Source organism: Astatotilapia calliptera, chromosome 6 (assembly GCF_900246225.1).
Source record: "Astatotilapia calliptera chromosome 6, fAstCal1.2, whole genome shotgun sequence".
Taxonomy (NCBI): domain Eukaryota; kingdom Metazoa; phylum Chordata; class Actinopteri; order Cichliformes; family Cichlidae; genus Astatotilapia; species Astatotilapia calliptera.
Window position 1 is genome coordinate 12,631,700 of NC_039307.1, and position 22,229 is coordinate 12,653,928.

The 22,229-nt window shown below is 39.0% G+C and overlaps 1 protein-coding gene across 2 annotated transcripts; it reads right to left on the reverse strand.

The window, feature by feature from the left end:
• Positions 1 to 250: 250 nt before the first annotated feature.
• Positions 251 to 21,433, reverse strand: tmod1 (tropomodulin 1). 2 transcript variants are annotated; one of them, XM_026170384.1, is made up of 13 exons: positions 20,854 to 21,433; positions 17,502 to 17,579; positions 17,321 to 17,380; positions 16,959 to 17,095; positions 11,497 to 11,653; positions 9,356 to 9,472; positions 7,616 to 7,705; positions 6,149 to 6,279; positions 5,773 to 5,880; positions 4,560 to 4,703; positions 4,046 to 4,190; positions 3,298 to 3,397; positions 251 to 2,449 (listed from the first exon to the last, which is right to left on the reverse strand). In XM_026170384.1, the coding sequence occupies exons 4-13, from the start codon at positions 17,079 to 17,081 to the stop codon at positions 2,431 to 2,433; spliced, it is 1,134 nt and encodes a 377-aa protein (XP_026026169.1). In that variant the 5' UTR covers positions 17,082 to 17,095; positions 17,321 to 17,380; positions 17,502 to 17,579; positions 20,854 to 21,433; the 3' UTR covers positions 251 to 2,430. The 2 variants fall into 2 exon arrangements, with proteins under 2 accessions (XP_026026169.1, XP_026026170.1); XM_026170385.1 differs by lacking the exon at positions 3,298 to 3,397 and having other exon boundaries at positions 20,854 to 21,409.
• Positions 21,434 to 22,229: the final 796 nt, after the last annotated feature.

Below are 22,229 nucleotides of genomic sequence, written 5' to 3' on the forward strand. Positions count from 1 at the left end.
CATTCTTACAACCTCCCTGGAATGACAATGAGAACCTGTAATTTTTCATAAATATGACATGTGGATTTTTTTCCTTGTTGCTGTATAAAATCAATTGCAACCAAGCGCCACCATTGAGGACCGTAGCCAAGAGAGCCAAGAGGGATGGAAAGCTTCACCAGCTTGGTGTAATTCTTCTCTTTCGCCACAGAGTGGCACTGTGGGCCCTGCGGTCTTTGTATCAAATGTGCTGAAGGTGTATAAACAAAGACAATTTTCAAGCTTTATTTAATTCATAAAACAGAACAAAAAAATGTGAACTATCTATGAAAAAACCGAGTCAAGCAGTACAATATGAAAAAAGCCCTACACAGGAGAAAAGAACATGACACACAGAGACTGTGAGAGCAGAGTCCTCTTTCACTTTTAGCTTTCAATTCTTCATCTTTATAATGAAGATATCGACCATTCACTGGACATTGTTACTGACAGTGTCAGTAACAAAGTGGTGATAAATAATAACACTGAATGTGTTATTAGCCCTTAAACATGCAATCAGAATTTTGAGCAAGAGTTGTTCACATTAGGAAGACATAAACGTTTCCTAAAACAAATAATTCATCGACAGCTAATAAAAGCTAACAAACCATCCTGTGATTTCTACTGGAACTGTTCTAATTCCTGCTTATATAACAGCTAACTCTACTTTTCCCTCATTGCACTGCTGATTTTTAAAGTTATGAGAAATCCCGCTATCTGCTCCAAAGTATACAGCAGCATAAAATCAACATTTATTCGGGTGTTTTTTTGGCCTATGATGAGAACCATTTCATTTTGATCTCCAAAGGATTACGGTGCAATACCATATCTCTGATTTGCAGTACCTGTCATAGCCAGACATGCTTGTAAATAGTCTGTTTTTCATACGAATAAGGGGGATTGTTATAGTCTGAAAGCTGCAAAGACATGAAAGGTTTCCTGCATACAAAAATACAACAAACCTGGATTTAGGGATTAATGTGAAACCTGTAGTAAAAAAGTCATTTCATACTAAAACACACATTGTAGCTCCAGTAAATACAAATCAACACAAACAATCAACAAACCAGACCTGGCTGAAAGTGTAAAACAAATCCATTCAAATATTCACAAGTTGCTTGGGTTAATATAATCTGGTGACTGTAAGCAAAAACCCTCTTGCCACTCGGCAGCTATGTAACATTTATTCTAAAAAACTGCATGTAAAGAATCTCATCAAATTATGTTTAAAATTGTTACATTTCTTTGCAGATTTTGTCCCATCACAAAGTTTTTCAAAAGCTTTTTACTCTCTGGGAGTTTTTTTTCTAACACCATCTTTAGTTTTGGGAATTTCTCTCAGAATTTGTTGAGCTTCTTGTCTCTCTCTCTCTCTCTGGCGCTCTTACAATGCCGCTGCTGTAAACACTTCTATATAACAGTGCCGTATTCGCTGGATATTTAAAGGAAAATATAAAGCACATTACACTGGCATTTGAATATTGCACATTAACAGGCAGCGAGTGCTAATATAAACACTGGATAACGTCACAGTGTAATTTGACAGTACATTTTCTTTTACAGCAACGTTTTTACTACTGGTTATTTGATTATCCAGCATAATCAAACCAAGTCATATGAATGGCTTCTGACTCTTTCCCAGGTCTGTTTCAATAAATACGTATGTAGTGACAAATCTCACAGTTGCCAGGTTTATACAGCCATTTGTAAATTGCTCAAGAATCTGTGTAGCTCAGTATCGAAATGAGTCACTAAATACTTTTTTTCACACTGAAAAATGAAAAGAGAAAAACATCAGAAGATGGGGGCAAAACCAGATGTTCATTTTTTTTCTCAATTCAATTTAAATGAATAATCTGACATGGCAGAAATTCGTAGTCTTGTAAGGTGTCCTGGAAGCAACAGCAGTAGTGACAACACCAGTCATTTACAGCACAGTAGTAATAATAATAATAATAACTATTAAAATTCAACTCAGCAGACTGCTAAAAGTTGCCCATCACTTTTCATATGGGACCACATTCAAAACCAGACCTTAAGCCCTTCACTGAGGAAGCATTGAAAGACTCAAAATTACAGAGTAGGAGTTGGTTTGTACAAAAAGCTGCAGTTATAGCTGTCCAAGCCTAGAAAATATGTCAAAATGCAAACTTCAGAGCACAAAGTAATAATATTAATGTCACTTTTTTTGTTGTTGCATGCACTGGAAACTCAGAAGGATCTGTTAATTAATCCAAATGGATCATTTAACATTTACTAAGTAAAAGTCTGTGAGTGAAAAAGTTCAGACACTGTCTCTGAAACCAAAACAATTGAACCTGATAGAGTGGAAGGGGGTGACAGATGGCAGGAGTTGAAGGTAGCCCTGGTTTCTACACATTTGTCCGACACTTTGGGAAAATGGGTCCTCCTTCAAGCCTTCTCTTTCTTACTGTAGACAGAGGGAAAATGGAAGGTTACAGGAGAAAGAAAGATGAAAGACAACATCAACCTCATCATCTTAAGCAACAGCACAGCAAAGCTGACCTCTTTAACTGACAGGAAGCAAGATAGCTGACAAAAAAAGCAAGGCAAAAAGAACATCACAACAAATTGGTGGCTGCAACGTGTAAGAAGAGTTCTTTGTGAATAAATACACAGGACAAACGTAAGCAAGTGGAAAGAACAGGACAGCGTCTTCTTAAACGTGATTACTTTGTGGTTATTGTGCACAATAAAACAGAATATATCAGCTCTGAAGAAAATTCTGTCTCAAGATCACGTGATAATGCATGTTCAACAACCAGAAACTAATTACTAAAAGGTGATCAGAGACTCCATGAGAGTCCTGTGGGTCCACTTTTGGGGCTTTGGAAAGGAGTGAAAAAACAGGAGGAACCAAATTCCTCCAAAAATGCAGATGAAAAGAGCAGAAAGACCAAAGACTAATCACTCAAAGTCAGTATAGAAAAATACAGCATAATTTCAAAGTCAAATTCTGTGCTATGAGATTCTTTCTTTTTTTATACAGGTAGTTATCTCATCTACATGTTTCCAGAATTGCAAGATTTTTGCACTATTTCAGGAATGCCGTGGGACTAAAGAGCAGTCTCCGTAAGCTAGAGATGATTAAAAGAGTGAAGATGTGGACAAGCAATAGAAACTCTCAGAAGAGTATGACAGAAGGCAGCAGAGCTTCCGGTAGTCCGGAAAAGAACCGGGAGATGTTGGCAGCAGAAAGGCAAGGCTGAGCGGTCATACAGTGTGTGACTGTACTGTACTTTTTTTTTTTTTTTTTACTTAGTCTTAGACTTGAACTTTTTCCCAAAGGCCCTCTCCAGCTCAGGGACAGATAGAGTGAGGGTGAAAGAGCCGTCTGTCTCCGACCTGACGACCCGGGCTTAAAGATGACGTGGGGAAGAGAAAGCATCATAAATGATGTAAAGTGGTTTTGAACATTATATATATACACAAAATACAAGAAGATAGTAAAACCATTTAAAACAAAACACAAACAAAATCATATCCACATCTAATTTAGTTTTGAAGCTACATTCTGTAGCGTGAATGTTACAGCAATCGAGTCAGAGAGGATTTATTCTGCCCTAGTTTGTTGTACAAAGTAAATATTTTGGGGGAAAAAAGTTGGAAATCAGGTCAGCAAACACAACAATTACTGGTAAAATTTGTGCATGACAGGAAACACTCCACTCACTCGCTTCATTATGTTCTCTCTCACGCTCACAGGCTTTTCTTAGTGCTGAGGTCATAACTCAGGAAGGTACTGTTATGATTGGCTGAGGCTGTTTGGCAGCTCTACTGAGTAACCAACTGATGATATCACTCTCATTCTTCTATTAGCCTCTGATTGAAGTAGAACTCAAGGAGATATAGTGATGATAAAGTGCACTCGTGCCCATACTAACGTCTAACTAAAGACATAACTAAAAGAATGAAAATAATATTACTTGAGTATTTACTTGACGTTCTGTCAGTTCGAGACCTAATGCCACATCCATACAGTGATCATGCAGGTGTGTGTACCCACCCAGGTCATTGTTGTTCATCATGGCATTGGAGCCCCGGAGGCGTGGACCCTGCTGGGTGAAATGATACCCAAACTTCAGCAATGTGGTGTTTTTCTCCAGCATGTTGGCTATTTCCATCTCCACTTTGTTGCCTAAGGGCTGACTCTGGAGTTCACAGAGAGTGCAGGAAAGGATGGTGGAGAGAGGAAGACGAGAGAGGAGTAGATGATTAAAGGCAAAAAAAAAAAAATCAGTGGTGGGATTGAGGGTTTAAAAAAAAAAAAAGTTGATTTCAATCAATAACTGGACTTGAAAAGCAAAAAAGAAAGGGCCAAGAACAAGGAGAGAAATAAAAGTAGGCATTAGTGGGCAATGAGTCACAGATGTCCAACTATGGCATATGAGACATTGCAATGCAATCAGCGAGCATTAGACCAAAGTGGCAATGATGAACTGTGTACACTGCATGACACATACATACTGTTCCAGTGTGTTTAAATCTGTCTGTACTCTATGGAGGGTGTGAGCTTTTACCTGATTGTCTATCTTGAGCTCCAGTAGTGTGGTGTTATTCTGCAGCGACTCTATGAGGGCCAGGATTCCAGTCCCTGTTATGAAGTTGGACTCAACGTTCAGACTCTTGAGCATCGTGTTAACTTTCAACATCTCTGCCAGGGCCTGAGAAAACACACAGCACTTTGTATTCAGGAGCAGCTTTGAAGCCAGGCTGCTCTTGTCAGGCTTTCGTTGTGGTTTGGTCCCCGTTTTGATTTTGATTTGGTTTTTCTTCTGTTCATATTGTACAAATGTCTCCACTGTTTCCTACTCTTAGTCTCTGTTTTGTCTGTGTTAGTTCCCTCGTCTTGCTTGTTTCCATCTCCTGCTTCATTTTGGTAACTGCTATTCCTTGTGCGTCATCTGTGCCCTCACTTCCTGTCTTTGTTTTTCTTCTCATTTCCTGCTTGTTTCCATCTGTGTCTTCGCCTATCCGAGTTCCTTCCACTGTGCTATCTGCCACTTATGTCCACCTATGTCTCATTCTAAAATCTGGCCACTGAGTATATGCAAGTCTTTTCTTTTTTGGGGGGGGGTGGCTGTAGCTCAGGTGGCACAGCAGGTCAGCCACTAATCAGAAGGTCGGTGGTTTGATCCCTGGCTGCATGCCAAATATCCTTAGGCAAGATACTAACCCCGTGTTTGCCTACTGGTGGTGGTCAGAGGGTGGCGCCTGTGTCCGGCAGCCTCGCCTCTGTCAGTGCGCCCCAGGGCAGCTGGGGCTACAATGTAGCTTGCCATTGCCTGTGTGTGTGAATGACTGAATGTAGTGTAAAGCGCTTTGGGGTCCTTAGGGACTGAGTAAGGCGCTATACAAATGCAAGCCATTTACCATTTTCCCTTTGTCTGATCATCTGCTTGACTCCACATGTACTCCTATTTGCGTCACATTTCTTTTCTGTATTGTTGGGACGAATTTTCCTTGTTGCCTTGAGTTTGGATATCTTGCTCTTGTTCTGCAGAGCTTTTTCTTCTTTTTGTTTACGCCCTGCTTTTTTACCCTCTTGGTGTATTTTGATCTGTTTAGGAGGAACTTTGTCAAACCACATGTTTATTTTAATCTTCATATTGTTTGTCAAAATAGGACTCATCCCCATTAATGATAAAAAGTGAAAAACTGGGAAGCTGTTAAGATAAAAAGGGAAGAGAACTGAAAAAAAAAGCAAGTTAGGTTGAAAAGCATTAGACTTACAAATGCTACAGGGTCATTGCTCCTTGTTCCTACAATACTGAACCTCTCCACCACTGTGTTCTTCATCAGAGCCTCGGCATATGCCTTCAGAGTTGGGATAGGAATATTCTGGGTGCAGAAAAACAAAAAATTAAATGTTGGAAAAACTTATTTCTATGTATTTTTGCATTTTCCCTTGTCATAAACAGTAAAAAAAAATATTAATTGCTGTGATTCATAAAGAAACAAATGCTTGAAGTTTATGTATAAAACTTGAAACCAAATCCAATATACATCCAAATTTAAATATAATTTTTATAATAGATATAGATTATTAAACCTGCACTGTCTCTCTCTTTTTTTTTCTTTTTTTTTTAACACAACCCAGCATTCTTACCTTGATGTTATTGAGGTTGACTTCTACCAGGTCGGGATCATTCCTCTTTACTCTCAACAGAGTTTCCTCTACATCAGTGGAGTTGGGCTCCTCATCAGGGACTGGCTTGTACTGGGTACACTGGATCACACCTGGGGTGCAACACACGTATAATATAAAAATATATTTACAAAATCAGACTGCTGATGGATAAATTTGCTTTACTCAGGGTCTGATTGGACTAAATCTCATTTCAAAAGCAGCACAAAAAATAACCTCTCCATTAAGTAGTTGACTCAATTTCTGAATCTGCGACTCTAAACACTGTAAACAGCATTTTCTGGATGATTGCTTGAGACTTTGCTTGTGTCAAGCAAAGAGAACACATTTATTTGGTGAAAGTATAGTTTTCCACATTCAGTGTTGCTTTTGGTCGTGGAGTACTCTGCTGGTTCAGAAATGCTGTTCTTCTTCTCCATGCTTGCCCCCTTTTTTATGGTAATCCAGGCTAAACATCTGTGTAGCTTCACATTTATTTTACTGACAGGGGATTGGTATCAATCTTAAGAAGGTGATTAAGCGTACTTCCAACGATAGTTTTTTGCAGAGCACAGTACAGGCAGAGTATTAGTATTTGGCTACAATAACCTCAGGAGATTTTCAAAATGATATTTTTTATACTTTGCAAAAGCTGCACAGAGTACCTCGTTGTAAGTGCTCTGCAGCAGAAGATCTAAAATACGGAAAAACTAGAATCCGTTTGGTTTACCAGCACGAGAAATGTGCACCTACTTTAGTAATGGATTGCAAATCTCTGAGATTCAGTCATTAAGGTTAATATGGACCAATGCTTTTGTAAAAAGGGTTTTTGTGCCCTCCTCTGTATCACTACTCAAAACAGAGTGACAACTTCAGCAGGAGACTGTGGGTTGCTTTATAAGGTAGTCATATTTGGATGTGAGATGCTCAGTCTCTGTTTAGAGCTGGAAGTGTAACTATAGGATGAGCCACCACACAAGATAAACAATAGCTCATTAACCTGTGAAGGAGAGCTAAAAGTAATCCCACAATTCAATCGTTTACACGATGTAGCATAACATGAAGTGCAAACAGATGAACCAGCGATAGTGTATTCCTGGCAGGATAATAGCAAAATGTATGTGTGCTTATACTCTTTTATCTACCTATCTATTTTACTTTAACCTGTTTTACATTATTTGTGCATGTATCAAGTGCAAAACAGAAAAAATATGAGCATACACTGTTTCTGGTAAAATAAACATTCTGCAAACATGAGATCACACTTTATTCCAATCCAACTGCAGCATTTTTCTTAAATGATGCAATTTTTTTGGTACTAGTTGAGTGATCTGCTTTATTTTAGAGTACTTTTACTTGTTCCTCGAAAGTCCCTATAATTCATGTGTACTTGTGTCCAGTAGTATACATTTCGGTAGGTGAGTGCAAGCGTGTATGTGTTTCACATACTGTTAAGGCCTTGCTTGTTGACTATAGTGCTGCTGGCCAGGGCTTCATAGTACTGCTGGTTACTCATCAGCGTGTGCATGCCCAGGATGGCTGGAAGAAGAGAAGGAGACTGAAGAATGAACATTTGAGAAAAAAAAAGGATCGAGAAAGAGAAAGCAAGAGAGCAGTGCTGACACTGAGTGGACTTATTGATTGGCTTGCAACCTTAGACCAGACCACCATGCACCAGTCGCTTTCAGCATCGCAATCAAGGCAAGCATGAGGAAAAAAAAAAAAGAAAGAAAAAAACCTGCACACTGTATGGATTCAGCTCCCGTGTACTGGCTTTGACTTCTGCAACCACAGCTGACCTTCTGCTCTTAGCAGGCCGAAGCCAAATCAATGTGCAATATACTTTATTTGTTATAAAAAAAATAATGAGATATCAGCCAGCCAAGGCAAAAAAAATCTATGATGTGCTCTGGCAGCAGGAAATCTGAAATATGTTTCCAGCCAAGCAGTTACTCTGAGGACACAATTAACAGAGAGTCTTTGCCTTGTTTCTTTGTCAGAGAGATTGAGAGTATCTGACTGTTTATTCGATTACTGAATGCAGTGAAGTGCGTGTATTGCAACAAGCTAAGAGGCTTGTTCACCACGAGCATTTCTCATTTTAAATCTCCGTCTTCTAACAGCTGCAGGGTTGGATAATATTTTTGTCACACATGAAGTATGCATCGTCTTGTAATTACTCTGACAGTGGTTAAAACTAAATGTGTTTACATGGTATAAGTAAGTATACTTCCCACAAAGTCAACTCACTGTCATCATTAATATAATAAGTTCAGCACATTGACTGCAATAACTCAGGCAGGCTAAAAACAAAGAAACAAAACAGACAGAAAAAACCCTGAAACATCAGCAACACTGTTTTAATGGCAGCTCGAGTTTCTCCTGATGGTATGGACATCGAAAAAGTTATTATTTTATATTTTAAGGCAAAGAAAAATAACTTCAAACACTATTCAGACAAAATCCAGCAAATGACAATAACTGCAGTGTGTAAAGCAGAGCTGCGTCATATCACATCATACCTGCTATAGCGGTGTCATGCACTTACATTCCCAACTGCCGCCACCTGCAAGCTGCAAGCTGATAAAACACTGGGTGTTTTCTACATCGTCATTAATATCATTTTTACAATTTTTTGTGATGTAGCTTACATCGTCCTTCCCCACTATGCAAAAAAATGTACCAGCAGGTCCACTCGCCCTGCATGAACCAAGTTTTTTGTTAAATACAATGCACGGTCCGCACATGCAACAATACGACTACAAAGTAAAACAAAAAGCACAAATGTCACAGAAGACCAGTGTTGTTCCATGCAGGACTATGTGCAGCGTACAGATACCCTGGACGGTGATGAACTAATAGATAGAAAGATCCAGAAAATGAAGGTACGGATGATGATGATGAAGAGTTGAACGGTAAGAGTGGAATGAAGATGAAAGGAGTGCTAGAGGAAATGAGTGAAAGTTAGATTAACAAGGGCTAGTTACACCTATGGTAGTCTACTTACATTCATTAGTGAGAGCATGCCTAAAACCTTCATATAGAAATATATAGAAACAACTCTTGAAATGGAGAAAAGTTACAGTTCAGCTACATGTGCAGACGTAAAATCCAATTAAACTTAAGTACTTTTATTTGTTCATTTTCTTGGAAAAATTAGCCTACAGAGAGATGTTGTGTGATAGTTACCTGCAATATCACAGAGTTCAGCATCGGTAGCACTGGACAGGGCTTCTTCTAACTCCGGCTCCAGAGTCACAGACTCTATGATTGGATCCACTCTTGTTTTAGGCACCCAGGCTTTCCCTGCAATATGAGGGGATATATTTTATGCAAAGTAAGTGACTGCAAGCACTACTATTACAATGACAATTATCAGTAACTTTAATTTAGCATTTAGCTTACAAGTTACATTTGACAGACTCCAGTTTTTTCCTGGATTTTTGTCAATTTAGGGACCTCTATGGCTACAGATTTGCTTCTTAAGTAGCATTTTTTCTCAAAATTACCCAAAATTTCTATACATTCTGTGTGGTGTGACCGCATGTAGTGGAAATGCAGCTTCATAGTATATGCACTGAATTTCTCTCTAAGGTTGAATTTGTTGAACTGCTGTGTATTGAGGTTATTAAAGTTAAAAATATAACTAAAAACTAAAGTAATAAAAACTGAAACTAGGCATGAACACATATTTTTGTGAACTAAAATGAAAAAACAAACAAAACTACACCTTTGGAAAAAAATAAAACTGATGGAAAAGATTTTGTGAATTTGGAAAACTAAACTAAAATACAATTACGGATGAAATGTGTTTTCCTTGTCATTTATTATAAACTGCCTGATGAGGATTTGATGAATGCTTCTATTGAGGCCAAAAAGTCGAAAGGTTTGTATTTATATTGTATCTACACTCATTTTTCACAGTTCTTGCCTCTGGCGTTTGCCGTAAATGAAATAATAAGAATTAAAGATTGAAACGAATGAAAGCTAAACATTTTCAAACAATAAAAGCTAAACTGAAACAAGCAAACCCACTCTGGAAACAAACTGAAACTAAACAGAATTAACAAAAAGTCAAAATGAAGTAAAATTAAAAACTAGTAAGAAAATAATAATTTAAAAAAATCTATGATAACTCTGTGATATATTGTTTTATTTCTTAAAATAATGGCATAAACAACTTTGGATTGTCCCCTCACAGCGAGGTGTGTCAAATCCACTAGACAGTCGGGGTGTTTCTGTGTGACGTTAGCATGTTCTCTCTGTGCCTGTGTGGGTTCTCCTTGGATACTCTGGCTTCCTCCTGCGGTCCTCCCATGTTAGGTTAATTGGACATTCTAAATCGGGTGTAGGTGTGTATGTGAACATGAATGATTGTCTGTCACTCTGTTATTCCTGAAACACAGCAATCATTTTCATTGCTACTACCATTAACAAAGGCTCACTCTTTTGTCATAGAAAGTCATGTATAAAAAAGACAGAACAAAAGCTAAGTAAATGTGAATTACAAAAACAGTGAAGACCATCAACCTGTTAGAACCTATAACTAGTACTGAATACAGTACATACAGTAGTATGGAATTTGAATGTAACTGTCAGTCTAAGGTGAGGACATGTAAGACAAGGTCAGTCCAGTTGCCAAAATCAGTTCTGTTACACAAGCTGTGTGAGGTGAGTATGCTTTCATGTCACACCTGACAAGCGGCTGACTCTAGAAGCCCAGAGATGTCTTTACCGATAGGTTTGCTATGTCTGTATTTGTGTGGCTTGCTCCTCGAGTTTCAGCCAGACATTTTTTCTGATGCTCATATGAACACGTGGCTCTGTGAGAGGAGTTGTGAGAGCAGTTTTTGGAAAGTCACGTGTGACCTGTCTTGGTTAAATGTCATGGCACCGCTGAGGGCACGGCAAATGCTGCGGCAAGTGGAGTGAGTCCCAAAGCAACAACACCAGCAAATCAGAACGTAACAAAAGTCAGAAAAACAGAAAGAAACTTTACAGAGTTTAAAGAGTTTGACATGGCTGAAGTTCTTCACCACCAGTCAAGTCTGTGTCTACGCTGTGGATTTCTGATAAACCGAGTTTTAGTGTTAACACCTGAGCTACAGGTTGGCTGTTTTCACTGATCAATTTGCCTTTTTGAAATCCATCCAAGAGTCCAGAGATATTTGTTTAATTACAAAGTAACACCATCATTTAAATCATGTTTAAGGAAGCTTTAAACAGCTTTCATTTATTAATAATAATAACAATAATATCTTAATAAAAAGATTAATCATGAAAAGATTTGCCTGATTAACTTGATTTTTATTAAACACACCAGTTCCTACCTCTCTTCTCCCCGGTATAGGGCACCAGGTCTTCTTTGTCAGGATGCTCTTTGGCCTGTTTCTCCAGATGGGCCAGGAGGTTGTCTCTTTGAAACGTCCCTGTTGGTGCTTTCTTTGTCTGGTCCTTCTGGCGCATCCCAGCAGGCAACAATGCATTCTAGACACGGATTAACATTTACAATATGTTGGTATTGCATGTTGGAAAAATAACCCATACTTTTGCTAATTTGACCAGTCTATGTGTGAAGTCTATGTGTGAAGTGTGAAGGAATTTTTCGATGCTTTTAGCCAGACTTGCTCCCTGCTTTACAATTCCGATCCAGCCTAATGTAACTCAACATTCATTCCCCAGAGAATGAATCCTTGAGTTTCCCAAAGTGCCTTTCTACTTATTCTATCATGTTAAAAAGGTTTTCGTTTTTTTTCCCACAGAACTTGGTAGCAGAGACTGTATTACGCTCCAAGAAAGAAGAAAGAAAGAAAATGTACTTTATTGATCCCCGTGGGGAAATTCCTCTCTGCATTTAACCCATTCACTCAGTGAAGCAGTGGGCAGCCATTGGGCGCATGGGAAGCAGTGTGTAGGGACGGTACCTTGCTCAGGGGTACCTCAGGGTAGCTGTTCAGGGGAATCGAACCCCCGACCTTCCGATCATGGGGCCACCACTCTACCTACTGAGCTATCCCTGCTAAGAAGCCAATCACATAGCAACAACTTGGTCTCAATCATGCAGACATGGTCAAGACTACCTGGTGAGGTCTAAATCGAGCACCAGAACTGGAGTCAAAGATGGTTTGAGCGACTTTGAATGTAACATTGTTCTTTTTGCCAGATAGGCTGGTCTGAATATTTCAGTGAGTACTCATCGACTGGGATTTTCCCCACACAGTCATCTCTGCTTTATAGCACAAGACCACACCTGCTGTCAGCTAAGAACAGATGAGATGATGTGAGATGATGAGATTTTTTGCTGCTGCAACATTAACGCTCCATGTCATAAAGTTCAAACCATCTCAGTGACAGTGAGCTCACTGCACACAAATGGCCTCCACAGTCACACGAGCTCAATTGAGCATCTTCAGGTTGCGGTGATGTGCCGACAACAAATCCGAAGCAACTGTGTGATGCTATCGTGTAAACATGGACCAAAATCCCAGAGGAATGTTTCCTGCACCATGTTGAATCTGAACTACAAAGAATTAAAGCATTTCTGAGTGCTTTAACTAAGTCCAACCAAGTATCTCATATCTCACCTCATGAGGTGTCAAGATGTATGTAGCTTCTGAAAAGTGAAGTGACTTACATCTGCATTCTTTCTAATGGTCAACAGAGGGCAGCTTCTTTGACTGCAAAAGCAGGGCAGTGCAAAGTCTATGATAAAATTACACTAATCAGGCTTTTCAATCACATCCTTCAAGCACAGCATAGCATATCTTTCTTTATATTAGGATTAAAGTCAGTAAGTAGCTGTGTTGGCACCGGATCACTTAGTTTATGTTTCCCTATGTCTCTGTCAGCAGTTATCTCATGCTAAAGTGGTCTCGAACAGGTGCTTATGTGGTTTTATTTTCTTTATCTTGTTCAAACTTCTCTTTTAGTTAAGTCTTGTAATATTTTGAAGCAAAACACAAAGCTAAGAACAAATGACTTTGATTTTTTTCTTCTGTAACAAGTTTTATGAGCTGCTGAGTGAACTGTATGATGTCAGGCCTAGACAGCATGACACCATATAATTCTCTCTCTCTCCTCTAGCTCAACACAGGACCAAGAAATTTCCCAGACCATTAGTGCACACCAAGTTATTTTGAACCTAAAGCAACATTCAAAACCATGCTCTTAGAAGTGCTACTTATAGCTGCATATCTTATCTGCTTCTCAGCACTTAGGGGCCTCCCTTTCTTTATAAGTCTGTTTCTCTTTTTGCTTCTCACTGTTATTCATCTTCAGTCAGACTCTCTCCTTACATTAGGAGCTTCCAAATAATAATCTGGTTGTACAGCAATAAAAAAAAAAAAAAAACCCAACCGAACATACCCGACACTTTGCGCAGTCAGCACAATCTAAGATATCACCAACACAAAGCTTATATCAGCTTTAGATTACAGCGCTCAGTCCCAGTATTTTATTTTTAACAGCATGAGTCGGCCTCTGTTTCTCTCCCATCAACTAACAGTCACATGTACAATACGTGTGTCTATGTGTCTATGAGCCTGAAGCTGAGACGATATCATTTCAAGATATATGACACATCAAGATTCATTTCAGATACCAGCATATAAAAATGCACAATGCAAATAAAAATGACCACCTGCAACAAATGCAAACAAACATCAGCACAGATTTCAACTTTCTCACGCTCTAATAAACATATCCAATAATACCTGCCAGCAAAACACCACCTCCACCTCCTCAGGAAAATATCCATCTATTCTGTAGCTACAGGCTCTCTACAACTTTTTGAAAATGGGAAGTTGCAGTCTCAGAGCCATTTTGATGGTTTAATCTATGCCAAACTTTTCACTTTGATTGGAACTTTTTCTACGTGTGATTTGTATTAATCCACACAAACAACTGAGTATGAAGCAAGCTTGGGTCAGTACACTTGTGAGGCAGTACTGTGTGTTGTAAAACACAAAATGTTCTTGTAATTGTTGCTGAATAATCAATAATGGCAGACATGCGTGCAAACTTTCAGTCTGTTTACTGGAACCGATGTGGGAAACCGTGCTGGGAATGTTACAGTCAGAGCAAATGGGCACTTTACTGTTGTGTAACAGGTGACCCTCATAAACAGGCACAAACAAGGTAAGGACATACGCACTGCTTCTCTCTGTTTCCTCTGTTTACGTCAGCGAGTCCCTGCAGTCACTCACTGCTGGCATGAGCCTCGCTAACAAACACACACACATATCTACTCCACATTATACCCTTCGAGTCATCCCCTTGGCACTGAGGGGGACTCCGGTCTCTTTATGAGGAGTTAGACATTCATCTGGCAGCTATTGCAGCAGCTGTCCACACCTTGACCCCTGATTTATTACTCGGTGGTCTGTCGGTGGACGAGAATCAAATGCAGAAATAAACATATCATAAAAAGCAGCAGCGAATAAACACGAGTGCTGATGTAGTATTATAAGTGCTTTAGCTGTACTTAATACAAAAGGAGAAATACTTTGAATAACAGGGAAGACTAAACAGTAACAAGAGGTTATTAATTTAAGGTTAGTATTTTACTTTTTCACACTGTCACTCTTCGTTTTTCGTTTGTTTCACCATTTTTACATGTATTACTGAATCAAACCCTGCCGCAGACACAAAAGACCTTCATGTTTAGTTGTAATACTTTTACACAGAGAATCTAATCTGCGCTCAGCAACTTCTAATACAGTCGCGGTCCAAAGTTTGCATAAGCTCATTGTGGTAAATGCTCTAAATGATTTATTTGAATTGATATTTTTCCAGGGTGGAATGAATATACAGCATCTATCTTTAATGACTTCAAAACATAAAAATAAAGAATAAAGAATTTAATTCATTTAGGATTTTCTCTAATTCACACAAGGTCAAAAGTGTGGATTACACCCCAACTAATATTTGGTTAAACGTCCCTTAGAAAGTTGCACCTGGAATAGATGTTAATCAAATTCTTCTAAACAAAATTGGTGGAGCTCATTTATTTTGGCTCATTTTGTGGCACAGAACCAGCTTTACAGGTTATCCCAAACATTTTCAACATGGTTAAGGCTGGAGGTTCGGGAAGGCCATTAAAGAAGCTTAATGCTGACCTGTTTTATTTGGAACACCCAATTCTGTCCATGTTTAGTCTAGTGTGGAGTAAAGTTGAAGAATTCCATCTATTTGAGTAATGTAACAGTACCACTAGCAGCAAAACAGCCCCAGAGCATGATGCAACCACCACCGTGCTTGAGAGTTGGTACAGTGTTCATAGGTTTGAAAGCCTCATCTTTACTTCTCCAAACATGCCTGTTGCCATTGTGGCCAAAGAGCTCAATCTTTGTCAAATCTGACCAAAAAACCTTTACCAAGAGGGATTTTAACTTGTCCATGTGGGACCCTCTCAGGGCATGGCGATGTAAAAACTGGCTTCCCTGTGCAGTTGGTATTCCAGTAGTTTCTGGTTTCTGGTAACCTTGAACTTGGGGTTTTTCCTGAACAACCATCATCTGAGGGTGACAGTTTGGGTTTTCTTCCAGACCTTGGCAAAGTGGTGACACATCCAGACAAGATGTGCTTGCGCATAACTGTTTTGAATCATCTTGGAATGTGCACTTGTTTAGAAATGGCTCCAAGAGACCTTCCCAACCTGTGCAAATCTACTCTTTTCTATTGCTCTGAGTAGTGACCAACACTCAGAGCAATAGACAACTGCTATGAAACAAATCCTTTTTATGCTGGCAAAGAAAGTACCAGTTGTAGGCCTTGGCTTTGTCAATTTAAAAGAGACTATGGAACCTTCAGCACCGCTTATGAAAAAATGTGAGTGTATGTATATTTTATTTTGTATATACTTTTGCCGGTGTGGATCAGAGGAAATCCAAAATAAATTGCTGCTTGTGCACCCAATTCTTGTTTTTACAAGTCATTAGAGATATATGCTGTTATAATCAGGGGTGCACATAAGTGGTCCGCAGGTGCGCATTCGCTGTCAAAATAAAAGACGCGCACAAGATAAGATGTTGCAACGCACGTTTGCGTACATAAGATTTTCTGGAGGAGGACAGACATTTGTTTAGAACTCTTAAAGATGTCGAAGAAGCTCCTTTAAGCAATTACTTTGGTGTTCCTCCACCTCCAAAGAAATGTCAGAAGGAGTCCGAACTGCAAAAGAACCGCATATTCTCAGAAAAGTAGTTGCAGGAGGTGAGCTGGCTTTAAAGAAACGATGAACGCACAGAGATGTGGTGCAGAATATGCCGTGAAAATCCCACTCTAGCGGACAAAAACAGTGCCTTTTATATGGACGCAAAGGCGTGTTGCAACTTCTTATCTGGTGCGCGTCTTTTATTTTGACAGCGAATGCGCACCTGCGGACCACTTATGTGCACCCCTGGTTATAATCAATGCACCCTGGGAAAAAATTTCTTAAAGAAATCATTAAAAGCTCAAAAGTATCACGACATTCATTCCCATGATGAGTTTATGTAAACTCCTGACCATAAATGCCATGGCTTTGTAGACTTTTGTTTTCAGTCCTTTCCTTCAAACATATTTTAACAATTACTACTGTACTACCACTATAAAAACTAAGATTTATGTTATTTTAAAAACAGAAATTACCAGCTAACAGCAACTCAAACGAAAGCACACTGCAGCTCCAGTGATATACAATGTGATACATTACATCGTGCTGTCTGCTGAGCATGTATGCCCCCATTAATCCCCACTGATACCAGCATACTGACATAGCTTCTCCTTATGGACTTCAATGTTATAAGCTTACATCAGGATCCAGCTCCTCTAATTCATCCTCTAACCGCTGCAACTCTTCTTCTGACAGTTTCTTCAGCAGCTCGTCCTCGTCTATGTCTCTGTACTTCTCCATCTCCTTCCTCAGAAGCGCCATTGTGGACAGCACACCTGGGGGGGGAAAGAAGAGTACAATATCTTGGAAAACAACAGAAATAAAATATTTACACATCAATTATGAGCAATGATGGCAATCAATTTGAGAGTTATATTGTTTGAGGGAATATATGTGGCAATAAAGCATAACCGTATTTATCATTTTCTTGTATTCTCTTTGCTCTTTGTTATTCTTGGGATGTGTTCAACATGTGAGGCATATTCAAACTGTTCTCTCACCTCAGCAACGCCTCCAAATGAAAAAGGCAAACTGTAGGAGATCAGGAGCCTAGATTATATCTATGGATGGAAACAACCAAGAAGTGAGTAATTAAAATGAATGTTGGAATAACAGTGGGTTTGAAGGATCAGAGAAAAGCAACACAATGCTTTAACAGTGGAATTCAGAAGACAGACTGACCTTAATGACCCCCACCTCGGGTAAAATAACAGCAAAGGCAGCCAAGTGCCCGTAGCCCTCTTGGGAAAGCAATTACACCTGAAAGAGGCACAAGTAAATAGTGTGAAGAGAGATTAATAGCTCGCAGAATTAGAAAACAATAGTACGTCATGAACATGGAAAGAAGTGAAACATCATATTTCTCTGCTTGTCATCTCTTCTCTACTACTCCGATTTCTCAGAAAGCAACTGTCCGGAAATACAGAAGGCTTGAAAATACGAAATTCATTGAGTGCAAAAGAAATGTATGAGAATTTGTCAAACATTTTCACTGGTAATGCTTTAAATGTTCTTCTTTCCATTTCTCTTATATCGTCACAGAGTTTTTGAGAGCTGTTGGAGTGTTCATTTTCATGTCCTCAAAAGGTTTCCATGTGCCACACTCACATCTTTAGATTAAATATGACGCTACAGCCAGCAGGTTAGTACAACTTAGCACAGAGTGGAAAGATAAAAAGCGCTAACCTAGGCCTTCTCAAAGCTAACAATTCCCATCTGCCAGCAAATATACAATTAAGCTGTTAACAGAATTGCTAGATGGAACTGCTCCTAGCCAAGACAAGTCTGGTATATAACTGCATCTTTAAGCTTTTATGCAGGTTTTTGAATGACTTAATACTAAATATGAATGAGTTTACAAATGCAGACAGGTGAACAAACTGCACCGTTAATTATTATTTAAGGAGAAATATTTTGAAGCCTTCCTAGGTGTTTTATTGTTCTTCTCTGCAAGAATTTTTCCATTTATTTGTCACCATTTCAATTTGATTCAATTAGACAAAAAACAGTTGTCTGATTGAATTGGATTTGCTTACAAGTTTTCACCTATTTGCTTGACACTTGGTAATTTTGCACATATCCTGCTGCTGATCATCTGCTTATTTTCTCCAAGTGTTGCCCTGAAAACTTTATAAATGTTGGATAGGTCAAATATGCTGTCCGTAAACGTGTCTTGCTCTTGTTTCTTTCTCAAACAGCTATGAAGACTCATTCCAAATCTTGCTCTCGAACTCTGTCTTGGCTCTGTGACCAGATGACTGAAAATGGATGAGCTGCAGTGGAACATTTGTGGACCAGAGCACCAAACACTGGGCGCGCACACGGTCACTAAGCCCCAAGTTCCTTAAAGCTGTAGTTCAGACTCTGACAAGTGTTGAGCTGCTACCGATGGATGCCCACATAACAACATTAACTATAACTTCACTGAGCTTGTATCAGGCGATGGGAATGATCTCAAATTAGGCAGAAAATATTGAGCTGGAGCTCAAAGTGCAGAAAATTGTGTTTTTGAGGAGCACAAATGTGAAAGAAAGCTTATCTTTTTGATCTTAGCGATGTCACCAAGTGTGCTTTGGCTTTAATCCTAAAAAGCGGGGTCAAGCGTGTTGTTCTTTTGTTCTGCTTTCTCTTTTCACTCCATGTCAAGACAAGTTTCCAAAACCAGAGATGAAGAACTGGGCTGCACTCCAAATAGCACTGCAAGCCCACTGGAAGACTGCAACCTGTTCTGATGATATCGAACAGACACTTGCCTGTATTTAGAACATTTCTATAAGCCTCTGCTTCATTACAGGACATTCACTGGGCAGAAAGAGCAAAACAACTAAAAATGACCTGAACCAGAACGTACCCTCTGCAGTCATAAACATCTAACTTGCCTCTTGCCCTTGAAAGCAGGCCTATCCAATCCTTAAGCGTCTAAGAATAGCCCACTGATACGGGATAATTAATCAAGTCAGATATGTGTAAAACCTTGGGAGGGCAACTGGTCTTGCATGAGCACAGCCTTTCACTAACTGAGAGCAGAAGATAAAAAGATTTCAGAATAAAAGTCTTTTTAAAACTGTGTGTATACAAGTTAGCTACTCCTGGGTGAAGGCAAGATTTTTTTTTCAGTCATGAAGTACGCAGACATTTCTGCAATATTCACAAATGCTCTCAGAGTGAAGAAAACTGAAATATTCATCACAGAAATAAGCTCATGCAGCAATATTAAAGTAACTTGATTTTTCTTTTTGCAACTCCTCGTTAACTGCTTTCAAACAGCATACAAATGGTACGTGAAGCCTTTGTTGCCATCTTCTACAGGCTGCTGAAATGACCTCCACAACATCTTTGTGCATAACTACTTCACAGATTCACATTCAAATATAAGCATAACTCTACATATCTAAAAAAGTAAATTAAAAGTGATTTTAATTGATTAAATTACCCCAAACATATCTTAGCTGCTCAGTTTGTTCTAGGTCTGATGCTGAAATGGAATAAAACTACAATAATCACACTTAACTCTGCTCATTTTTGAGAAAGTAGAAGAATTAAACCCTAATTTTGTGCCACACAATCTAAAGGAAAGATAGCAGTTGTAAAAATTGCACAGATATCTGAAATGTCCCAGCAGACAACAGCTGAGAGACAACTGTTCTCCTTTACTCAGCCACATGTCACAATGCATGTGGCAGAAAATAAGCTCTGTGGAAAGGATGGCGTGTTTTATTACTGGCACTCCAAAGAAAAGACAGTTTGGTTCGTAGATTTAGACCTGGCATTGAGGTGTGCATACAACCAAAACCATTAAAGGCCACACGTTAAATAATCCTTCATTTTGCTGAGGACATCTGTGGCCACTGTTTTTTTTTTTTTTTGCTTTGGGGCCAGCACAGAGTCATATATCATGATCTGTATACCAGACCAAGTAGCTCACTTGCTACCTTGGACCTGGGGTCAGGCCATTTGTTCATTCTGCAGAGGTCAAAGTGTCATAATGTTTTTGTTAAGTGTAATATCACCAATGAGTGCTGTTATACTCCAGCTAATAATATAATACATGGCTAAACCAGGAGGTAAACAGCAGACTTCTGAAGCACCATTAAGAGCTGTGCTCATAAAATAAAAATGACTGACAAACAGAAGTTCCACAGCTTAGTTATTTCTAGAGTGGATGTGTGGAGGTCACAGAAAACCAGCAACTTTTGTATACTTCGGAACTCCTGTTTCTGCAAAGTTGTAATAACTTTAAAAATTAAATTAAAAGATGTAGTTATGATTGGTCCAAATACAATCACAATAAAATAAAAAGAAAAAAACCCACCCAATCTGCATCTTTCAGTTTAATATTTAACCTGCAGCAGCCAAATGATGAAAAACAGAAACAGGGAACTTATAATTGGTGTTCATTTTTTCTAGAAAACCACTTTCCCACTTTAAGTAAATGTTAAACTAATCCGGTTCACGGTTTTAACACGGAGAAGTGACCTTAACTTATTTGACTGCTTTGCTGCCCGCAGTATAATATATGCATTAATTTCCCTACCTCCTCCAGCGCTATTTATAGCCGGCTGGTCCCGCTGGGTGACAGCAACGAATACTTTGACCAGATATGGTTTCCTTCACAGCCGCCTGGAGTCGCAGCAGTGCGAAGTACGGTCCGCTGCAAGCGCGCAACTCCGGGAATCCGCCAAATTTCCCCTAAATCAAACCGTCCATGACCCGCGGACAATCTTGAATCCAGAAGATTTCAGCGCTCACAAAGTTTCCTCCCCCGGCTCTGGTCGACTCTCTGTGGACCTGTTGGGACTGAATCTCATCTCCAGCAAAGGGCAAACCAAACTTTTGGGGAAGAGATCCTCCTCCTCTCCTCGCTCACGGCTGCTGTGTCACTCCTGTGATGTCACGAAGATGCGCTGCCTCCATTATCGGACAATGGTTCACTATGTAGCGTAGCTCACGATAACGTTTATGGTTTACATTAAAGCTGCAAGAGTCTGGGTAGGATATCGGTTAGTTTGGTGACTGTTAACCGCTTAAGTGCTGGACTCTGGATCCCTATTATTTTACTGTGCAATAAGTTATTGTATTCTTACAAGTACAGAGAGCAAATCTGTACCAATCCGTTTATATTGGTTCTGCAATAAGCACCAAATTAAATTTAGGTTGGCTGAAGCGCAGACAGATGACTGTCTGTTAAAAAGTACTTGTATTTAAAACACTGTGTAGAATAATAAGTGGAGTAACAGATGTTTGTGCAGACACGTTACAGTATATGTTTCTAACACTGAAATCTTAAGTCCACTCAAATCCATTAAAATTGTGAAATTATAATTCAGTCTGATTCAGTTTGTACAGACAGCCAAATAAAACTGTTTAAAATACTCATTCTAATGTGGGTGAAGCTACAGTTCATAATAAGTGGGGGGGGGGGGATGTGCAGTTACAGAATATTTTGACTACAAATCAACCGTTTTAATAGGACCAAGTTTTTTGTTTTCTACCTTCGTGATTAAATAAGTTAATAATAATAATAATAATAATAATAATAATAATAATAATAACAACAACAATGCTAAATATTATGTAGCAAAACTCAAAGCTGTTTAATAAAGCACCTGATAAACAAGCAGCACTCTCCCAAGGCAGCTCACTCTGAGCATTATTTGCTTTAAAGGTAATATTACTGTATTTCATGTATATTAACTTTATGTGTTTTTCTTTTTAAAGTTACTTGAAGACATTTGTAATGCAGTTAGTCAGGTCAGGGTAACATGACAGATGTTTACTTGATTACACAGACATTATGTAGGACTAAGATTGATACCTGTTATCCATTACCTATTTTAAATAACTGGACATGAATAATCTGAGCTCCTTTAATATTATAAAACAACATATTTCAAACTTACTAGACAGCTC